This window comes from Calidris pugnax, unplaced genomic scaffold (assembly GCF_001431845.1).
Source record: "Calidris pugnax isolate Ruff unplaced genomic scaffold, ASM143184v1 scaffold219, whole genome shotgun sequence".
Lineage (NCBI taxonomy): Eukaryota > Metazoa > Chordata > Aves > Charadriiformes > Scolopacidae > Calidris > Calidris pugnax.
Window position 1 is genome coordinate 10,318,919 of NW_015094507.1, and position 21,808 is coordinate 10,340,726.

The 21,808-nt window shown below is 43.6% G+C and overlaps 2 protein-coding genes across 4 annotated transcripts in view; both read left to right on the top strand.

Annotated features, from left to right (window-relative positions):
• The window catches only part of POPDC3 (popeye domain containing 3), a 13,502-nt gene extending 2,819 nt beyond the window's left edge, over positions 1-10,683 (top strand). For 2 of the 3 annotated variants that reach the window (XM_014964597.1, XM_014964599.1), the window contains exons 2-4: positions 2,723-3,456; positions 5,146-5,254; positions 6,274-10,683. In XM_014964597.1, the coding sequence (XP_014820083.1) occupies positions 2,966-3,456; positions 5,146-5,254; positions 6,274-6,594 (921 nt within the window). In that variant the 5' untranslated portion in view covers positions 2,723-2,965 and the 3' untranslated portion in view covers positions 6,595-10,683. Of the gene's footprint in view, positions 1-769; positions 899-2,722; positions 3,457-5,145; positions 5,255-6,273 lie in introns of all 3 variants that reach the window. The other variant, XM_014964596.1, reaches the window with a different exon arrangement.
• BVES (blood vessel epicardial substance) overlaps positions 1-21,808 on the top strand; it is a 48,658-nt gene that overhangs the window by 2,813 nt on the left and 24,037 nt on the right. The gene's annotated exons all lie outside the window — the stretch shown is intronic.

Below are 21,808 nucleotides of genomic sequence, written 5' to 3' on the forward strand. Positions count from 1 at the left end.
CCCCCCCCCCCCCCCACCCCCGCCTGTTTTTTTTTTCCACTTCTTAAAAAAGATTAGTAGGAAATTGGGCAAATTGTAAGTAGAATCAGGCCTTCCCAGCTGCAGCCAAACCAGCTCAGTGAATTGAAGGTCCTGTGCAAAGGCTCTGGTTAGAGTGTTCTGCTTTGGAGAAACTTTGGAGAAACCAGTTCTGTGCACGCTGCAGCAGGGAGACAACCAGTCACCAGCCTCCTGCTGATGGTGGGTCGTTCGCGTGGACCATTGATGTCTCCAGGGTTAGGCAGCAGCTGACTGAAGGGGGTTCTTGGTTGAACAACTTTGACTGTGGGAGCCTAAATTCAGCCCGACCAGAGCAAGGTTTTGGCCCTGACAGGTCCCGTGTGGCTGATGGGTATTTCTCAGAGCTGCCCTGAAGGTGGTGAAGCACCACTGATGCTTGGACCTGCCCCAGCTGCTTGCTTTGTAGCTCTGAGCATTCCAATCTGAGTTCCTGGAGACTAAAAAATGGAATTGTAGTAAATCAATTTTTTAATAATAGCATATACAGATTTATTGTAGGTACCAGAGAGCATCCTAACTTCCTAATTCCCAGCAAAGGCAATCTTTAAAGCCATCCCATTAATTAATTACCTTTGCTGTATATGTTTGTGTATCTTTGTAATCTGAATGTATCTGGTTTTACAGTGACTGGTTATCTTGGTACTTTTGTCTTTTGGGTTGGATAGTCCTTTTATTCCTCATCCTCCTTCCATTTTTACTTCCTGAATAGATGTTATGGGCCGTGATGAAGACACTGTAGCCTTCTCTATATTGTGCAGGCAGCATTTTGTTGGGAAAACAGTGCTATCTGGTATTACAATCACTGTGTTGTCTGGGATATGGTCTCAAGAAGTTTAAGGTAAGCTAGGATATGAGTTTGTGTTGTGAGTCACTGCCCTAATTGCTGTATGCATGCTTTGAGCCTGGAGTGGGTTCAAGGACAGTTTATCACTGAAAATAGCTTGTTTATGTTCCCATACTTGCCTGGAGGAGCGTGGCCGTACCTGTCTCGGGGGGCATCGCTCCGCCGTGCGCTGGGCGAGTTGGACACTGCATTGCAATGGAGAGTTTGGTTGTCTCGGTCCCTTTGGGTATCCATCCCCGGGTGAACAACTGCAGAAGGAGAGCAGCCTGGGGAAAGCGTGCTACACACACACAACCCTTGAGAGCAATAGGTGTGAGCAGAGGGGCAGAGAGAGCATTTCAGAGACGTTGGGGCAATGGAAGGGGGTACATTAACCAACATATGCAATTGCATTACGTTAGAGGGAATAGTTGCTAAAATTAAGGAGTAGCTTCTTTCTGTACACCTGAATGGTGGCCAGACAAGATGTAACTTGCCAGCTGAGTCAGGGTGCTCAGAGCTCGCCCCTCTGGAAGCTGGGGGGCATCGAGGGACCCTTGGCTGGAGGGACCGCTTGGTTGCTGGCGCGGTTGCTGGAGCAGCTTTGCTGACTGCCCAGCCAGGCTGTGGCCACTAGCTCATGTATAAACATCTGCACTGTAAATGGATAAAACCAGTGAGACAAATCCCCCTAAATCCAGCATAATCTCATTTTGTACATGAAAGCCTATATGCTGTAAAGGGAAATCTTCCCTTTTCCTTCCAAACCTGTAGCAGACAATGTAGTTCATCCAGGCTGGTTACACCATGGGCATGTTGTACAGCTCTACAGCCCGTCAACATGTACAGGGTGAGTGTGCTGAGGGCTTGCTGGCTGAAGACTTGGGATAAGATAACTAAAAAATGGAGTATTCAAACTCTGCATAGCTTTATTTTTGACTTAATTAAAAAGCCCCAAGGAGAGAACTGCTGGTGGCCTCAGGGCTTTTAGGGTGTTGGTTTTTGTTTTTTCAGAAATTAATTGTGATCCAGACGCAATGACTAACACTCAAAGCTTTTCAAAGTTGTCAATGGCAAAAATGGGGTGAAGTACCCAGTTCTCAAAAAAAATTAAAAAAATATGTAATTGGTAATTCTTTGTGGGAATATCTGGTGTATGGAGAAAATGCCCATTTGAGGAGGGAGAGTTATATCATGCGCATTTAAATGACAATATAAATTCATTCTGTTTTGACTGTTTTAGTATAGCACTTACATGAAGTTTTTAGCTGTTGGCAGGTATTTATTTTGGAGTGTGTAAGTGAAATACTCCATTTACTCCTTTGAAGCAACCAGCAAACTCTGAGGATGGGTGTTTGGGGGTGTAGTTTATTGTCTCTGGGGTCAGAGCAGCCTTGCTCAACTCCTTATTCATCACAGAAAGGCAGAGGGAGGAAAGGAGAGTGGTTTGACAGAAATCCAGACTGACAGAGGAGGTGAACAAGGGACAAGAGTTCACGGTCTCTTCTTGCTCAAGAGCTAGGTAGGCAGGTTCAGCACCAACAAATGTAGCTACTTTCTCAGCAGTTAGGCTGTGGAAGGACTTGTCACAGGACGCTGTGGATGTGATGTACAGATGTACATGGATTCAGCAGTGACTCAACAGTTGCTAGATTCATAGATACAAGAACATGATCTTCAACTGAACGAATATTAAGGTTTGATCCTGGAATGACAGGTCTATAAGGGGAATGGGATGGCTGTAATGCAGTCTGTGGTTTTAGAGAATAAAAGCTTTGATAGAGTTTAAATTGATGAAAATAATTTTAAAAGTAATTAGTCTTTTCTTCAATTGTCCAGATCAGATGAAACTACAGAAGAGATGGCCAACGTCAAGACAGCGCGTGAACTGATGAGAAACAGCATTGTCTTCTGAAAACATTAGGCTCCTAGTTGCTGGAAATGCTAGGTGCCACTTGACTACCAAAAGAGTTATGTGATCATTGAGCAGTTTGCAAGAATGGAAAAGCAAAGGACCCCAGTAGCTGCATCACACAAATAAAAATTTCCAAGATTCAGCTGAATCAAAAAATTATTCCAGCCATGGGAGAAAATGCAAGTTTTTGGGAAAGTCTGATATATGCACATCCTATCTGCACCACCTGGAAGCAAGAGGCAGAGGGATCTATCTATCACCTAGCCAGTATTCTCTTTGTTGTTGGCTTCATGGGTGGAAGTGGATTCTTTGGGCTTCTCTATGTCTTCAGCTTGCTTGGATTGGGCTTTCTCTGCTCTTCTGTTTGGGCTTGGCTGGATGTCTGTGCTGCTGACATCTTCTCCTGGAATTTTATACTGTTCACTATATGTTTCGTCCAGTTCATTTACGTTACCTACCAAGTGCGGAGTGTTTCCTTTGACAAAGAATTCCAGGAACTCTACAGTGCTCTCTTCCAGCCTCTGGGAATTTCCTTGACTGTCTACAGGAAGATAGTCTTGTGCTGTGATGCAGAAGTGGTTACCCTGGAGAAGGAGCACTGTTACGCCATGCAGGGCAAAACACCTATTGATAAACTGTCCCTGCTTGTGTCAGGCAGGTTTGTATCAGTTTGTGCAGACTGACTGCAGATATCTTTGGTTTTTCCTCCATCTTGAAAATGAAAGCAAACCAACAAAAGCCTGATTTGAGTATTGTTTGCTCATTTGCCAGTACAATAGATTAAATATTAATGCAAGTAATATAAATATTAATAGGCTAAATACACTTGTGTGGGACAGCACTAGCATAAGAAAACTAAGCACAAAGTCTGTAATAGCATAAAGAAAAAGATTTTAAGTCATTCTTTTCCAGACCACTGTATCATAGCACTTAACAGGTTAGGCAGAAAAAGGGAACGAATGTGTGCTTCACTCTTCAGGCTATGGTTTGCTTGCTATCTATCTACTGCTGAGCTGAGGAACACAGCATCTTTCTTGTTTCTCCTTTGCTAGTATCATCTGAAACAGGACTAGAAGGTAGTTATGAAACTGCATATACCGAGATAAACTCTGTTTATTTAATAGACATAGTTGAGCCCTATCAAGATTTGCAGAACTGAGTCTACCCTTACTGTACACTGTGGCTCTTAGTTAGACCCTGAGGCAGTAAATCCACCTCTTTGTGCTCCCTGCTTACTGGAGGTCCTTCTGACAACTTTGCTGATGCTTTCCTGAAGGGAAGCACTGGATTTTGTAGTGTATGCAAAGTGCTACACAGTACTGGACCACCCCAGGAGTAGATGGGATGCCCAGAGATGATTGCCGTGATCTGTATTTGACAGGACATTTTGTAGGTGCATTTTGACAGCCTGCTGCATGGGCAGATGGAAATCACAGACAGCTTGAAACTCAGTTGATTTGGGACTACTTGCAATGAATAGGTTGCTTTTGGTCATAGTCATAGTGAAGGAGAGGTGTCCATCCTTCAACATGCCCAGGCAGTCTGTAATCGTGCAGGGAGTTCCTGGTACCCTCCTTTGTGTAGTATAGGGATGCTTGTTCTGATTTTGTAAGAAGTATTAATCTCAGTGCAGAGCAGATGTAAAAAGGGGACTCCTACAGCTTGCTTTTTTCTTTTAGCTCATGAGGTTCAAGCATACATTTCCTGCTTGTGTGCCTTCAAACTTAAATATGATTTAAAAAGTAGAAAGAAAATACTTTTTTGGCATCTGCAGAAGGCTGCAGCATTCACACAGAGATCCTGTACCTCCATGTTGTTCTCTGGGCTCCAGAGACAGTCCTGTGGCCATGTAATTCTGGTTAAACGTTGAGACGGTCCTACCTAACATATGCCATGGGGAACTCCTGCTTCACGCTCCCTACTTCTGCCACTTTGTTCACTCTAAAATGCCTACTTGCCAAACCTAGAAGTATATCCCATGGCTTTCAAGTGAAGGAGGCAAATAGCGTTACATGCCACTGGTATTTCACCTCTCCAGCTCACACCGGCTGTTCCATGACAAAGCTTGCATGTTGATGCACGGACCTGCCCCAGAGAGAAGAAGGTGACTTGGGTAATGCCTGGAAAGATTTCCATTTCAGTTGCATGATTGTCTTGTATTCTCTTTCAACCAGCCTGATCAAGCTGTGTTCAAAAATATAATTAGGATACTGTTGGCCAGTGATGGCTTTTTCATGCTCTCAGAGCTATATTTAAACTCCTCACATAGTAGGAATAACACATTCTTGTTGCAGTTGTTGCTGCTGTACAGGTAGTACTAACAAATTAACACATCTTATCTTGGTAGGATCAGAGTGACAGTTGATGGGGAGTTTCTGCATTATATTTTTCCTCTTCAATTTCTGGATTCTCCTGAATGGGATTCACTGAGGCCCACAGAAGAGGGAATTTTCCAGGTAAAAGCGAAGGGTTTGTGTGTTGGTTTTTTTTGTAATACCACACAAAACTTTTCAAATACTAATTGGTTTAGAAATAAGTTCGTTTGGTTGCGGGTTTCATTTGTGAAATTGTACAAACAAGTGGCGTTGCATTCATTTGGGGAGGGAAGTCCTCTTTGCCCACTGGACTGGTTATGCCATTTGTATATTCTTTTTGTTTGCATCTTGTCATTGCAACAAACAGGGTTTTTCTTAAAGGAAGTGGACTCTGTTTCCATTCCGTGGCTGTGCTAAAATCCAGCCTTGGGAAACCGGTTTGCAGAGGTGGGTGGAAGTTGGTGCTGAAAAGGCTTCACTACGGGAGGTGAACCAGAGAGCTCGGGCTGGGCAGAGGGATGCCTGTGGTACAGCTTGGCATGGGAGGACAGCATGGGACACAGTGTTCATCTGGGTGCTCCTTGTGTCCCTGTGTCCATCTGGGCACTCCCTGTGATCTGGGAGCCCTCCCACTGCTGTCACTTGGCTGACACACTAGCTCCTGCCTGTGTGGGATCTGGTGTCTCGTGTCACGAGGGCAAATGGCATTTGTCAAGAGCTTTCTTTAGACCTGCCTTTCCAGCTGGGGCTGCTGACAGCAATGCAGGGTGTGCAGGGCTGTCAGCCTGTGTCCTGGCTGGGGCTGTTCAGTGTGGACATAGGTGTGGACCTAATCAGCCAGCCCGTTCCTGGTCACCCTTCTGCCTTGTCTTTGGGTTTAGTGGTGGTTTTGGCAGTGTTAGGTTGATGGTTGGACTCGATAGTCTTAAAGTTCTCTTGCACCCTGGATAACTGTGTGATTCTGTGATGCTGCAGTAAACCTTGCAGAGCTCTCAGCTGGATTAAATGGCTTTAATTGCAGTTGGTGCAAAGGGGTGAGGTGTATGTTATGGCCACAGCCTGGGTGGGTGCTGAGAGAGAGGGGATGCTCTCTGAGCAAGGGCTGCAGTGGCCGTGTGGCTGCCTTATCACCTAGCTAATTCTCATTTTCTCCTCTGTAGGTAACGCTCACAGCAGAGACAGACTGTCGGTACGTGGCCTGGAGGAGAAAGAAGCTGTACCTGCTCTTTGCTAAACACCGTTTCATCTCCCGCCTCTTCTCAATTCTGATTGGGAGCGACATTGCTGAAAAACTCTATGCCTTGAATGACAGGGTGCATGTGGGGAAGGGCTTTAGGTACGACATTCGCTTACCCAACTTCTACCACGTCTCGCTGCCAGAGACCCCTCCGGTGCAGCCCTCCCACCGCCTACAGAGAGGGTCCCCCCGGCGCAAGCCCACGGGGGTTACAAACTGCAGCTCCTTCAGCACACACTCCTAGGAAGGAAGGAGGGAAGGAAGGACAAATCTGCTGCAGCCATTCCCCAAAACGATGGAGGGAAATGCAAAGTGATGGTCCTGGTCTGAGGCAGAAGAGCAGGAAGGTGAAGCAGAACGAGACCCAGTCAAGCCACCCTTGACTGACAAGTGCCATTTACTTTCATTGGAGTAGCTTGAATTCTTCCTCTCTCTAGAGCCAGCGGGTTGGCTTCTGCGTTTTGACCGTGCAATATGTTTAGTTTCTGTTGATTCTTTTGTTGATCATCATCCGCCTTACTTTTGGAGGCAAACAAACCATAACAGGCTGGTTTATTGTAATTGTGGTGGCCTCCGTGTTGTGTTTTTTAAAAAAACAAACTCACGGTATCTGTAATTATACTTTCTCAAAGTTATTTGCCATAATGAAGTATTGTCAGTATAGTCAATGAAAACAAGTAAGTTGTCTTCAAAATATAGCAACTTGCTCGCAACATTCATAGTTACGCCACGTGAACATTGTCTCAATTAACATGAAGAATGTTGCAGAGAAAGACTAAGAGACTGATTGTGTTTGGTTTGTTTTAAAGAAATTAAAGATTTTGAAAAGCACAGCAAGATTCTTAAGAACCAAAAAAAAGAAAACAACACATTCTGTCCCATGAGCAATTGGTTTCTTTCCAGCTACCCTAAAGAGGTATTTTGTGAAAACAAACGTAAATGTAAGTGCTGGCATTAGAAAAGTAAAGCAGTTGTAAGTGCTGCAAATACAGCTTAGGGAAATGACTGTGTAGTATTCCTGATAGAATGTGATGCTATAAGACCTAGGCTTCCACAGTGTCAGTGCCATTCGTGACATGTACAATAAATACTGTTAATCAATCAACCGCCAAACCATTGGAGTTTGTTTTACAATATCCTTTTTTAGCCAGGTTTGTCAATAAGAAACTAATTAAGAAACAGCAGCAGCAATAAACACAATTTTTAACCAAAACATTCTTGTTTAGCTTCCAGAGTCACTTCTCTGTGGCTGTGAAATTCTTGATTTTAAAGGCATTCTCTCCCTAACTCGTGGTGTTTTAATGGCCTAAGGGAGCACCAGCTCGTGCTTCACTAGGAGAGAGTTGTTTTCAGCCCTTGAGGTCACGGTGCCTTTGGGGAGAAGTGGCTGGATGTCTTTGCTAACTCACCTTCCTGCTGCTATGCCTGATGCCTGCCAGCAATCAAAAAGGTAAGAAGCATTACTTTTTTATGAGACTGTATTGCTGCTTGATAGATCTGGAGGTAGATCACATTTTTAATATTTTAAAATTGCTGGACTGTTTGGTAGGACAACCGTTACGTTTTTGTGTATGTGCGGGTGTATGTATGGGTTTAGATCTCGGGAGTTGTTGCTGGAAGACTTAAAATAATGACACAACCTCATGCTTGAAAAGTAATCATTCAGGATGTATAAGAAAGCTATTAAAAGTGATATGAAACACCACCTGTTTGAAGGAGCTTCAGTGTAGAACAGATGACATTGTACAAGTTTTGCTTTTAGCTTTATGTCCCTTGACATAAATGTGTTTATGAAATGTGAGCATCCCCAAATCCTGCTAATAACCCTTCCGCACGATGTATTCTCTATGTTTTACTTACTGTGTGAAGTCCCTGAGTCACGAAGCTGCTTTGACTGGGTCAAAAGAGAACTGGAAAAAATGTTAGAGTTCATTGGCAGCTATAAACGACCAGCTCAGGAAATAACGAAGGCACAAAGTGCCAGAGTCTGGCAGCGTGTAGTAAGACATACAGCTGTGTGTGCCCTCTTCCTGTGCTTTTTGTGGTTAAGGGACAGGATAGCAGGCTACCTCACCCCTTGGTATGACTCGGCACTGGTATTCCCATCTAACTTCAGCGCTGTGGTTAGTATCGCATCTAATTTGTTGGTGATGCTCGGTGTCTGAGGTGGGTAAGAAGTGTGTCATGTCTCGTGGATGTGGTCACTTTGGCTTAGGCTCAGTATTTAATAAACTAATATGATCATCTTCACCTTCAAAATAAGATCAAGGAGTTTTGCCCACCTAATTTCTGTATCAAGCCTATATATTCTGTTTAAACGATAGCATATTGCTTAGAACAATACCTCAGTGGAGTGGTGGGTGCTTCATTGCATACTTAAGTAATTTTTACATCTTTCTGACTGGTGTGTGCCTTAGTTTCAGCCTTGTTTCCAACCACCTCTGTGATGCTTTTCTCTGCTGGAACTAGTTACTGTCAGAAATCTCTACTAGGACGTGTCTGAGTCAATATCTGAACGTAGTCTTAGCTAATCTTGTGTAGCTTTTGCTAATGTGCTTTTTGGGCTTTGAGTCACTTTTTAAAAATTGTTTCCAGTTTTCCAGCATCTGTTTGAGTTATTACTACATTTCAGCTGTAGAATTCAGGGCATATATATCTACAAAAATATAAGTATTACACAAAAGGACGGGAAGCGAGACAGCCAGTGCTCTCCACCCCTGATCTTTAAATCTTGACAGCACTTCTAAAATGTAAAATAATACAATGTGAAATAATACAATCTCTTATGATATCTTATATACCCAGTCATGAGAGAATGGGGGTTGTTCAGCCTGGAGAAGAGAAGGCCCTGAGGAGACCTTGTTGTGGCCTTCCAGTTCTTGAAGGGCGCCTACAGGAGAGACAGGGACAGACTTTTTAGGGCCTGGTGTGATGGGACAAGGGATAATGGATTTATGTGTTGTAAATGATTGATGAAAAAGATTGTTTTATGCAGCTGCCTGTGATAATAGAGGTGGGACTGAGGCAGGCCATCCTGGTCCTAAATTTTCAAGAATTAATTGCCCTGCAACAAACCAGCAAATGTGATAGTGATCAAAGTAAACTCAATAATGGAGAGAATGAGGCAAACTGTATATATATATATGACCTCCACTAGGGTAAAGCTGGGAAGGCTGAATACATGCTTGGATGAAATTCTATAGATTAGCCACACTACGAAAAAGGCATATGCTTGCAGTAATTAAATAATAAGTTGATGCTACATTTCCAGCAAAAAAGTGCTCTACAGTTTTTGATTATTGTAAATGATAAATAGAAGATGTATTTGGGCTCATGAAAAATTGAAATACAGTGTTGGACCGCTCATATCAACAGGTCTTGCAAACCATGTGTTAAAAATTAAAGAAATCCATAACTATTTAGATAGAAGAAAACTATTCAAATAGAAGATGAAAAAATTAATATCTGTTTGCTAAATTCAGACATTAACAGCTTAAATATTTTTCTTACTATTCCTGTAATAATTGCATGCATATTCTTCTGCCCTAAAGTGTTGCTGTATAATAGATATTTTTTACAGTACAGCAAAATAAATACCTTATTAAGCTGATTTGTTAATCCCTCTTGAAAATACTTTGATTACATTAATATGCATAAAAATATAATAGGTTCAGGGCTCCCAAGGGAAAACACCCTTTTGTTTTTCTGTCTAATTCACGTTAACTTGCCTTTCTTGTAGATTTTTGCGTGCTTGCAGTTTCTGCTCACTCTATTTCTACTACAGTGTGAATCAAAAGAGTTAATTGAACTTCTCATGTAAATCAAGCCACTTCATTCCCATGAATCAAACCATGTAGGTGGAGCTTCATCAGCAGGAGTGTGTAGGAGAAAGGCAACACAAGCACGTCATCTGCGAGCCCTGGGACTTGGGGTCACGTCCCAAACCACGGCTGGCAAAGCCCTTCTAGAGGGTAGCTCGGCAGGTGGTTCTGCCAGCAGGTGGTATGGACCCAGATTGTCATTCTACAAGCCAGAAACGTTGTTAAATGTTGTCATTGACTGGGAAAAAGATGGGAGGCTCCCAAAAGCTTGTGGGACCAGAAGGATTTTATAGCAGTTGTTCTTCTGCTGTGGATTCCCAGGCAATTCTGTTCAATTGTCAGCTCCACCACAGCTCCCAGTTTAAGGGATCTGTGGTGTACTCTGGGGACAGGACTATTTCCCTGCCTCAGTGGGTTTTGAAGATAAATGATGATAAAAGATAGATGATTAGTAACTCAGACACTGAAGTCATATAAGTAAATAATTGCAATAAAATAGTGGCAAATAACTATTTCAGCAGTGAATCTCGTAGTTTTCATTGTATCCACTAGTAATTTTCCACCCAAAGTTGTCTACAGCCTGGGGAATGTAATAGTTTTCTGGGAGTAGGGGATGGTAGAGGAGGCAGCTAATCCAGAAATTGGGTGCTTATTGTCTCATTGACAGTTATGCTCAAAACAAGGAGTATTTCAAAGACTTATTTGGGACAGCTACTCTGATCAAGTGCATAAAATGCTCCTGCTTGATACTTGGGCTACATCAGCCCGTTTCTGTGCATTTAGACCAAACTTGTTTTGTCCCCACTCTTGCTCCCTTCTCTCTGTGTCTTTTGGCAAAGAAAAAATTAAATTTAAAAAAGCTACCTCATGCCCATTCACAGTTCTTCTGAGTTAATCTATTTACATTTCCTTCCCCCTCATGATGTGGAGTATTTTCACTCTCAACTCCTGCATGCTTTCTCTGATGCTTGTTTAAATAATCCCATAGACTCATCTTCTGCTTCCCTCACTTCCCCTTTGTCCTCCTTCCTCAGTTTTTAAGTTAGATCTTTATTTTTTTTTTTTTTTAGTTCTTTCTGTCCTTCTGGATATGTTAAACACTTCTTATTTAGGTCCTTTTTTAGCTTGAAATAAAATTATAAATCCTTATCACTAATTAAAAAAAAATAATCTTAGAAAATAGTAGTTTTTAATGAGGCTAATATACAAAGTCCTGGAGACTCAAGCCTAGCCTTCACTTCTTAAAAACAGCCACTGGTGAATATTAAAATGCACAGCTAAAAGGGACTAATATTGCAACAAAACATTAATTCCCTTTGTATCAACAACCAAAAGAATGTGTACATTTATATTCTGACAATATTTGCAATTCACTTGGTTTATACAGACAGGCTCACGGCTCCCATAAATTCACAAAGACCTCTGCAGGGAGAACACTGCGAGCTGCGGTTGAGATGGATTTACTTCAGGATTAGCACAGACATCTTTGCCTGATCATTTTAAAGTTTCTTTCTGCGTGGAAGTTGTCCAAGAAGGGAACAGAGAAATCACAGCCTGTTCAGCCAGAGCTGTATATCTGCTGTTAGTGGGGACCCCTGAGAAACGGGCTGTCACCTGGCGAGGGACAGATACAATGCACAAGCCCTGTTTTATTACTTGCTTTCCAATTATATGTACAAAGAGCTGCCTCATACTGACCAAGAGCAACATGTCTATAGCAGCTTGAGTCCTGGACAAGCCATGTGCTCAGACCCCCTCCCCATTACTCCTCTCTTTCCAGAAACAAGCAGACCCGTTGGGGACAGGCTCCCCATCATTCCCTGCCATCATTTTCCCTGCCATCATTAGCCAGCTGCCCCGGCAGGGCACTGATAAGAGCACCGTGACACCAGCCTTAGCAAATTCAACCAGTTCTATAGGAGCTCTCCTTTGTGGTTTTTTTTTTCAGAACCAGGTGATTTAGGTAGAGCAGGACCTTCCAGCGATGGTCCCACTTGTGAGCAGCTCGTAGGCTTGCATATATTCATAGAAATCCTTCAACGAGCAATTTCAAATAATGAGCATCCAAATTACATCGTCAGCAGGAGGCTGCTCACGCATGATTTGGGAACACGGATAATTGCAAGGTGTGACTGAATAAATTGTTTACTGTGCACAGTTTAGATGACTTTAATAACAAACAATTTTACTCTGCCCTTACACCTCAGGATTGCGTGCCCTTTGCATGAACACCTACACCAACCAGTGCATCTGTTAAAACTTGGATACTTTGACAGATCATTTTAGAAGAAAATTGGCTCCTGGCTCTAAGTTTGCAACGACCAATTACAATACTATCAGTCAGACACTTGGAAGCTCCGGGATACCATGTTTTATATCTCTGATTCAAAAGATGTTCATAAACAGATAACCCTTCTTGTATAAACAGGAGACACCCTCCCTGCAGAAGCGGCATGGGAAAAATTGCCAGATTATATTGTGATACATCAGAAAGTGGCCATCGGAGGGTCTAAGGTAAAAATGCACAGAATGCACATATTCCTCTTAAATAAACCTCCAGAATATTGAAGAGCCGAGAGAGTATTTATCAGTCACAACCTCTTCTATACAAACTTCCTTCTCGTAAAACATAATTCTCAAAGATGCTTTCAGGCAAAACCTAAATAAATAATTTTTTTTTCTGTGGAAAATATGTGTAATTTTTCAGTTATATGGCACATAATTTTGGCATCTGGGATGGGATTTGTCTCACTGAAATGTGGCACTTCTGAACTACGCCAGCGTATTTCATCCCACTCCAGATAGATGTCAAACACACACAGGATTAATTACTTTCTAAAAGAGCCCCCTTGCATTGTCTATAGAGGGACTTTAAAAGATTAATTTAAAGTAGGCATCTTTTAGCCTGTAGATGCTGAGTATGCTTCCTGAAACTATAAATGGAAACATTTCATAGATCTCGCCATTGTCTGAAAATAGCCCTGTCAGCCTGGCACATCTGGGATCCCGAATACAAAGCATTTGTTCCCTTCAGTGAAAACTTTGCCTAAAAAAGGCTGCGGAATCGGGCTCTCGTGTGGAAGAGGCAGAGCGCTTGCAATTTTCCAAAAAGTTACTTTATAGTCTGCTTAATGAAGTCTTTCTCTGCCCGGCTAGGCTGGACTGAGAGGCAGGAGGGGGAAGCTGTGGTCTCAGCTTCACAACTCCTGCCTGAGCTCCCCTGAGCGACACCTCCCACAAGGTCCCCACACCTCATTGTCCCCGTGACACAGAAGAACAGGCAGGCACCAAGAGGATGGGGTGTGCAGTTGAGGACCACAAAGCAGGTCGATGAAGATAAGGAACCAAGACTGAGCCATTTGCAACATCCGTGTGACATTTTCTACTGCGGACCATTTCTGTGGAGAATAACTAAATAATAGGGGGAAGTACTTAAGCCATCAAGACTTTAATAGCAAGAGAGAGAAACACGACAGAGGGAAAGCCCGCATCAATGAACGGCTGTAATACCATTAGACCTGTCTCTGCTAACAAAATGCATCAATTCCACACAAATCTCTAAAAATTGATCAGGCTATTTGAGCCTAACTCCTCATCAATGTAGACACAAACAGTTTTTATTTTTTATCTCTGACAGATTAATTTACATAAGCGGACTTCAATGAACTTGTACTTTATTGACACAGATAGAAGGTTAAACCAACTCTGTCAGTCTTTACAGTGGTTTAACAGTAGGACATAAAACTGATTTAATTAAACCAGCCCATTCTCTTACAGCACATAAGGACTTGGTTTAAGAGAAAAAACTCTTCTTAATATATTCTACTTAGAGAATGCTTATGTTGTCTATATAACTATAGACAATGTTATCCATGTTATCACATATTAAACATACCACTAAAGGCTACGTAAAATTACAGCCATTAATATCTGCATGAGACTCTGTGCTACTCTATGTAAAATTGATGCCATTCATTCTATTAGGAAGGTTTTTCTTCTACATACAGGTGCACACCACAGCACATGACTAGAGCCCATCAGAGTCATGTCTGTGCTCTTCATCTGCTTATGGTTCTCCTTGAGGGCCAGGGGCAGCTCTCAGATCCTCCCTCATTTCTCTCTTTCTAGCTGGACTAGATACCCACACAGCCTTGATTCTTACTGCTATGCCACACAGGGCAAATGACATTTCATCACCAATATACTGAAATATAAAGATCCCAAGAGACTAGCTCCAAACAGGACAAAGTTCTACACTTTCACCCAGCTGCATATATTAGTTCATTGCCAACTACCCAGGATTTTCTGCACTGGGTTAAGCAGATATTGTTTATCACCTAGGCTCCCGACAAAAACAGAGAAGACCTGGAGGGTAATGAGAGAAGTACAAAGACTCTATAAAAGACACAACTAGTACAGCAAGCTGTGCTTCCCCAATGCATAACATTCTGTAACGTGCTAGACTATGCGTACACGTCAGTCTAGATTTGTATAGGAGCCCCCTGACAGGCTGCTTTGTGCTGCTTTTGGAAGCTGCTTGGCTTTGCTCCAGCAAGCATAGCTAAATATTATCAATCTCAGTCACATGCTAGATGCTATCTCTCATGGCCATTCCTGTGGCCATGCTCTCCTGACTCGCTCTTCCTACCCTTTTTCCAGCTCACTTACTCTGCACATCTCAGGAAAGAGCAAATATATCCACAAGAATGGCTGGCCAGTCAGAGGGAGCACAGTCCTAAATCAAGTCCTTCCTAATAAATTCATAATACACTTTGGAAAATCAGGTCTTATACCAGGCAGCAGGATGCATAAAAAACCTACTCACGTGGCACACACCACTGGAAAGATCCAGGTCTCTTGTCCAAGATGTAAAGCCAAGAACAACCATAACAAAGCCGGAGCCTCCTGGGACACACGTTGATGTGTAAGTGTATAAACTGTTACTTCAAAAATGATTCAGGATTCTGTCGTCTTCTTTCAAAAATATTTAAGTATAATGCTGACCATATGCTCTCAGCTGCTGGAAAAAACCCACAAAACAACCAAGCACTCACTTTGTAGCTAGCTCATCAGAATGCATTGAAAGAGGTTTTCTGCCTTTGCAGTCCTCATTTGTCACTGACAGTCAGGTTTCGGGTTGGGCTGGGGTGCCCATAGGCTGTACCTGCAATGCTTTTTGCTGTTGGATGCTGCACGTCAACATCCTGGAGATGAAGGCAGGCTCGGTGGCTACTTTGCCCGTCCTTCAAGACTGGACAGAGGGCTGCAGAGCTGAGCAACCTGCCGCCATGCAGGGACACAAGTGGCCTGCTTTGGAAGCACATCATTTCTGGGAGCTGTCAAGCTGCCACACTGAGCAAACTCAGTGACATTTCTTAAACGTTCTGCTCGTGACAAAGCAACCACAGCAGGTGCCAAGAAGAGCAGCTTTATAAAGGCTATTGAGGCTCCTTGACTCACCATGTAGGGGAAATACTGCTTGCTACTCGTTTAGGGGAGAATTCAGCTCTTCTAATTTTAACCACCCAAAAGCGAGGCGCATTGCCTGAGCTCTGGGTCCGCTCTGCAGTGAATGGAGGCATCTCTGTGGGGAGATTCACCTTGTATATTTTAGATGGAAGAGAGCTTTAAGATCATCAAGTCCAGCTGTTAACCTGGCACTACCAAGTCACTACTAAACCATGGCCCTCAGCACCACATCTACCCATCTTTTCAATCCCTCCAGGGATGGCAATTCAACCACTTCCCTGGGCAGCCTGTTCCAATGCTTGACAAACCTTTTGGTGAAGAAATTTTTCCTAATATCCATCCTAAACTTCTCCTGGGGCATCTTGAGGCCGTCTCCTCTTGTCTTATTGCCTGTTACTTGGGAGAAGAGACCGACCCCCACCTCGCTACATCCTCCTTTCAGGTAGCTGTAGAGAGGGAGAAGGTCTCCCCTCAGCCTCCTTTTCTCCAGGCTGAACCACCCCAGCTCCCTCAGCCGCTCCCCAGAAGATTTGTTCTCTGGACCCCTGAGATGCCTGAGCTGGGCACTGCCCAGTACTCACTGGGAGGGAATACTGGGAGGCCACACCTATTGTCAAAAACGGGGAGAATCACGGAATCATGAAATTCTCAAAGTTGGAAGGGAGCTCTAGAGACCATCCAGTCCCACTCCCCGGCCAAAGCAGGGCTGCCCAGAGCACATCACTCAGGGCTGCATCCAGGGGCATCTTGAAGATCTCCAGAGAAGGGGACTCCACACCCTCCCTGGGCAGCCTGTTCCAAGGCTCTGGCACCCTCACCAGAAAGAAGTTCTTCCTCATATTTGAGTGGAACTTCCCATGTTCCAGCTTGTGCCCGTTGCCCCTCGTCCTGTCACCAGGAACCACTGAAAAGAGTCCGGCTCCATCCTCCTTCAGCCCACCCTTTAGATACTTATAAGCGTTAATAAGGTGTCTCCTCAGCCCTCTCTTCTCCAGGCTAAAGAGCCCCAGCTCTGGGGCCAGAACTGGGCAGACTCCCGAACGGCGGGACCCCCGCGCCCCGCAAGCCCCGCACCGCGCTCCGCACCGCCCCCTGGAGGCCGCCCCGCGCCTCACCCCGCCCCGCACAGCCCGCAGCCCCCCGGGGCGGGCGGGAGGCGCCTGCGCGCTGCGGCCGCTCGGTGCCGGCCCCGGAGCTGGCGCCGCCCGCAGCCTCCCGCCGCCTTCTGCCTATTTTAGTCACGGCGGCGGTGGGCGGGGGGGGGGGGGGAAGGCGGGGGGAAGCCCCCCCCCGCCCCGGTCTGTGCGGTTCCCCCTTTGGGGCACGGCGGGTCTGGCTGCCGGGAGCGGTGCTGCCCGCCCCGACGGGCGGCCCCGGGGACGGGGGCTCCGCTGGTGCCCTCCCCGCGGGTGGACATCTCTTCGGGAAGGGCTTTTGGCGGGGGAAAGGGGCGGGTTGCTTGATTTTTATTAATTTTAATTTTTTTTATTTTTTTTTAAATAAAGGGTGGTTTTGGTGCCCGCACGCCGCGGGGCTCCGGGGCGCGGGGGGGACGCGGGGCTGGGAGGGGGTGGGTGGCAGCTGCGGCCGCGTCCCTCAGCGCGGGTTTTTCCGCGCGTCCGTGCGCAGGGGAGTCAAACGGGGGGCGAGCTCAGCCTAACTCCCGTCGCCACAGGACAGCTGCGCGGCTCCTACGCCCCCCGTACCTACGCGTGTTTCTCATGGTACCTATATTTTTTGTTAACCGGGTAGAGTGAAAATATTCTTAATATTTATTTTTTTGATTTCTATAATAAAGCGTAGCGGGAGACTTAACAAATTTCGCTTGTTTATGATGCGTTCAATGGAAATGAACTTGCCCCGAGGAGCACATTGAAATACATCTTTTCTCACACCACTTTCCCATTCGCTCCTACTTCATTATAAAAAGGAAATTGGTAACTTAAGCTGTAATTAAATTGTGCTAGCGCTAATAGTTTGTCTTCAGCACACCAAAGTGAAGGAATTGATTGTCTAAATTCTCTGTGCAGCTTTTTTGCTATGAGACCATAGAAAAGTAGTGTAAGATATAAAGGTATGATTATTTCCTTTAAAAAAAAAAGCTTGCTGCTGGTTTTTGGGGTTTTTTTTTCAGTTCTTTTTCTTTAGATTCGCTAAATCCATTACAAAAATGATGGACCGTAAGGTTGCGATGACTGCAAAGTTGTACAAACATATTCAAGCAAAGCTTTAAGAAGCTCACTTGAATAATGTTGAACAGTAAAGCTGTGGGATATGAATAATCTCAATGAAGTGGATGGGACACTGTGCCCTATCAGCTTGGCTGCCCCCTTCTCCAGCTAGAACCAACTGCTTTAAACTTTTCTGCTACCTCTGTCTTCTGTGAACGTTGTGTAGAGATCGATAAAACCCTCATTTGTTTTAAAGGCATCTTGGTGCCTGAAGATTTAAGGGCTAAATACGTTTCAGAATGGCTGTCAGAAATTTGGCCTCTTGCATAAAGATGTCCCGAGCATAGAAAAATAGAGTAAGCTCAACTCATTTGCATTCTGAGAATTTGTATTTTCAGACCTAAAAACATGACCTCAACTCTCTACCAAATTCATGCACAAAAGAAATTTAAAAATTAATAGGCTTTGTTATCTATACTAATTTCTATTAGAGTGAATGTTAAAGTATCACTAAGTGAAGTTTTTTTCGCTATTTGTTTTTTGTTTTGTTTTTGTTTTTTTTCTGGTTTGGACAACAAATTGGCTTGAGTTTTCAATCAAAGTGTTTTCAAACTCTTAGTTTGGTAAATCTAAATCCGTATGAAGGAAAAATTCCAGGATATTAAAAATATTTTTTAAATTATTTGTCGTATGTTCCATAAAGCATACATTTCAGTTGACACTATTTTCGCAGTTTTTTGAAAATCATTTGACCATGTTTGTTGTGTTTTTAACTTCTGATACTAATACATGTCGTGTATTGGATAAATAAGCATAAGGCTTTGAAGTCTTATGCTGTATTAATCCTTAGTGCACGTAACCCTAAACTGATGTTTTAAAGGCCCGATTCCATATTTCCAAAATTAATTTTTGGCTCTTTGAGGTAGCGGAGGGTAGGAAATGACAATTGCTTGCTCATCTGTTGAACAGAAGATGCTTTTGCTAATGCTTCAACGTTACTTGACAGCCATAGATATGAGTAGATTGAATATTTGCCTTTTTGGTGTTACCTGTGGACAAACATCTTAGGATCGAGCTTGTTAACTCTGCCTGTCTCCTCCTCTTGTTGGTTCTCCAAGAGGCTCCCTAGTTGAAATTCATGGGCAGCTCTCCTTCAGAGCCGGCGTCGCACTCTGTCCTTGTGTCATTTTGCAGATAGCATCAATCTGTTTCTGCCAGCTTTAAAACACCATCTTGACAGAGAAGTTCTGCAGCTTTCTGCTGTTTTCCAGTGCGTTAGCTGTGCTGCAGTGTTTGTTTGGGAGTATTAAGTTAAGTTCAAAGGTATTCATATAAGGACTTTGGGGCTTTTTTAATACCTTAACTTTAAAAAAAAAAAAAAAAAGTGGGTAGATTTAGGTTCCTACCTTCTAATTTAGGCAACTAAGTAGGTGGTCCAGACGTTCAAAAGCATTAAACAGCCTGTTGTTTCAGCTGTGGACACTTTATTGTCAAAGGCTTTAAACGACTTGGTAGAGAAACATCTCCCCTTGATGACAGTTTATGGCTGGGCTGTGGCATCAGTATCCGTGGCCAACGAAGGGAGCAGTGTGTTAATTGTAGAATTGTCTCGGTCGGAAGGGACCTTTGAGATCATTGAGTCCAACCATTAACCTAACACTGGTTTTGGCTGGATTGCAAGGAGAATGAGATCGTCATGTGCCATGTAGTTGACCGGGCTCATTGGGTTTCCAGTCTTCAAATGTGTGATTCTTTGCAGCCGAGTCTTAAAGAGTGAAGTAGCCTCTGTTCTCCCAATGATGCAGTACCAAATTGTGCTATTTAAAAAAAAAAAAAAAAAGACAGCATCTGGAAAGCTTTGTGGATTTGTAATCAAATGCAGCTGAAGTTACTTCTTGCAGCCTATTTTGGTCTAGAGATGAGTTGATGGACTTGTGGCTGGTTCTGCGTAGCTATGTGAGCTTGGTTGTCTTGTTCTGTTACCGCAGGATGGCACGTTAAGTGGTGCTTTCGTTGGCAGATGACCAGGCAGTGAAAGACTGAAGGTATGTAGAAACTCAACCGATAACTTTTTGCAAGAGCTCTAGAGGTCCTGCTGCTCCAGTGTGGGCAGTGTATGTTGTTTGTAAACACCAGGAGCACCATCATGAGATGTGTGTAAGAGGAGCACAAACACAGTTATGTGGAGTTAGCAATTATCTGCTGGTTTTGAGGGCATTAATTATGAGGGTCCTGCAGCTGTGTATGGGCTCAGGCTTTGGCTCCACGTGCGAGCAGCTCTGTCAGGACAGTGACACTGCTCCCGAGGCTCTCGTCCCTAAATTCATATGAAAGAGCTGAAGGAAAATAGAAGTGTGTTTGTATGAGACCTGGGCCGTGAATTTGTTTGGACACCTTAATCACTGGGAACAATTCAGTGGGGTTTTGGCATAAATAGATTCTATGCATTTTAATTAACCTTTGTGAATAACTACTGTAGGAATGGAAAGAGGAAAGTGAGCTTTTGAGAAATCAGTGAATTATGAATTTTAGTAAGAATTAGATTTATTTTTTTTTTCTTTGAAAGTCATTTCTATCCAGAGACTGTGTACGCTGTGTTCCTGCTGGTGTCTGATCCCACAAGATGCCTCTGTGTGTTCTGTAGCGTGCCGTAGCTGTGACAGGCTGGGGGCTTCGGAGGGGGACCCTCAGAGCCTTGAGGTTTTCTTTCCAGTTTCTTTCTTCCCACTGCTTTAAAAAGGGGCTGGAAAGACTGATTAATTTCAGAAATTGTACAGCTTGCTTATGCCTTGTACACAAGCTGATTGGGGAGGGAAAATGAGAAGGAAAAACAAAGAATGCGTGAAACTGAAGGGACTCAAAATTACCTCACAGCACTTTCAAATAACAGAGAAATGCAGAGTGTGTTCCAGTCTGCAGGAAATATCGAGTGTATTAACTGGGACTCGAAAGTCTGCTGAGCAGATGAATGGCATGATGGTAAGCACACACGGCAGGGACATGCACTGTCTCTACAGAACTTACTTGAATGCAAATCCCACCACGTTGCATGTTATGGAGCCTCTTTGCTCAGTGGTACGTGCACGTATTTCATTAATGAGACTCAAGCCAAGCTCCATATAGTCTCTCCTGGTGGGACAGTGGGGGCCATACGTGCCTCACTGGAAGCAGAGTTCTCCCATGTTTCTGAGAGCCCATCTAGGAACAGTCGTGTTCCTCCAGATGGGAACATCTCTGGGTTGAGAAGACCTTCTGGAGTGCTCGTAACGCTGACTGCAGTTCCTTAGAGAGATCAGCTTTTAAGATTTTAAAGGTAGTGCCTTGAAATCTTCTAATTTGTCTTTGTAGTTTGTTTTTAATAGGATTTTTTTTACTTTGTATTGGGAAGATATTCTTTGTATTTGAAAGATTTTTGCCCACAGATATATATTTTTTCTTTTAATTGGTGTGACAGGAAAATACACTAGATTCATTATTACAACAAAACTCTTCTGTGCATTTTTTAGATCAGAAATCAGCTTTCTTCACTGTCTCATTTTCTCCAGGTGTTATAAGCTTGCTCATACTAGGTAGACCAGGTGATTTCTCTGAAAAACTGGCAACTTTGTCATAACTCAGCAGCTTGGGCATCTCCCTTTCTGATTTGGTAGCATGGGATCAACTAGGAGAAACGGTAGTTTTTATTTACTGTTCTTGAAAGTAGTTTGGGGCTTTTTTGCCTACTGAGGTTAATGTGTGCAGGATCATATGTGGCTTAGGAGACCTGCAGACAATCCTGAAAATACTGGCAAGAAAGCCAGAAGTTGAGGCTGCGTCTGGTTTTGATTTTGTATGGTTCGTTGACAGTTTTGTTTTTTAATCAACCAAATAGCACATGCTCCTTCTTTAAGACCTTGTATTCCTTATTTAGAAGAACAGCGTTGTAAGCCATAAAGGAAACTTACATACACAAGCCTTTTTTTCTTTCAGTTCTCACCTATGTTATTAAGTTCTCCTA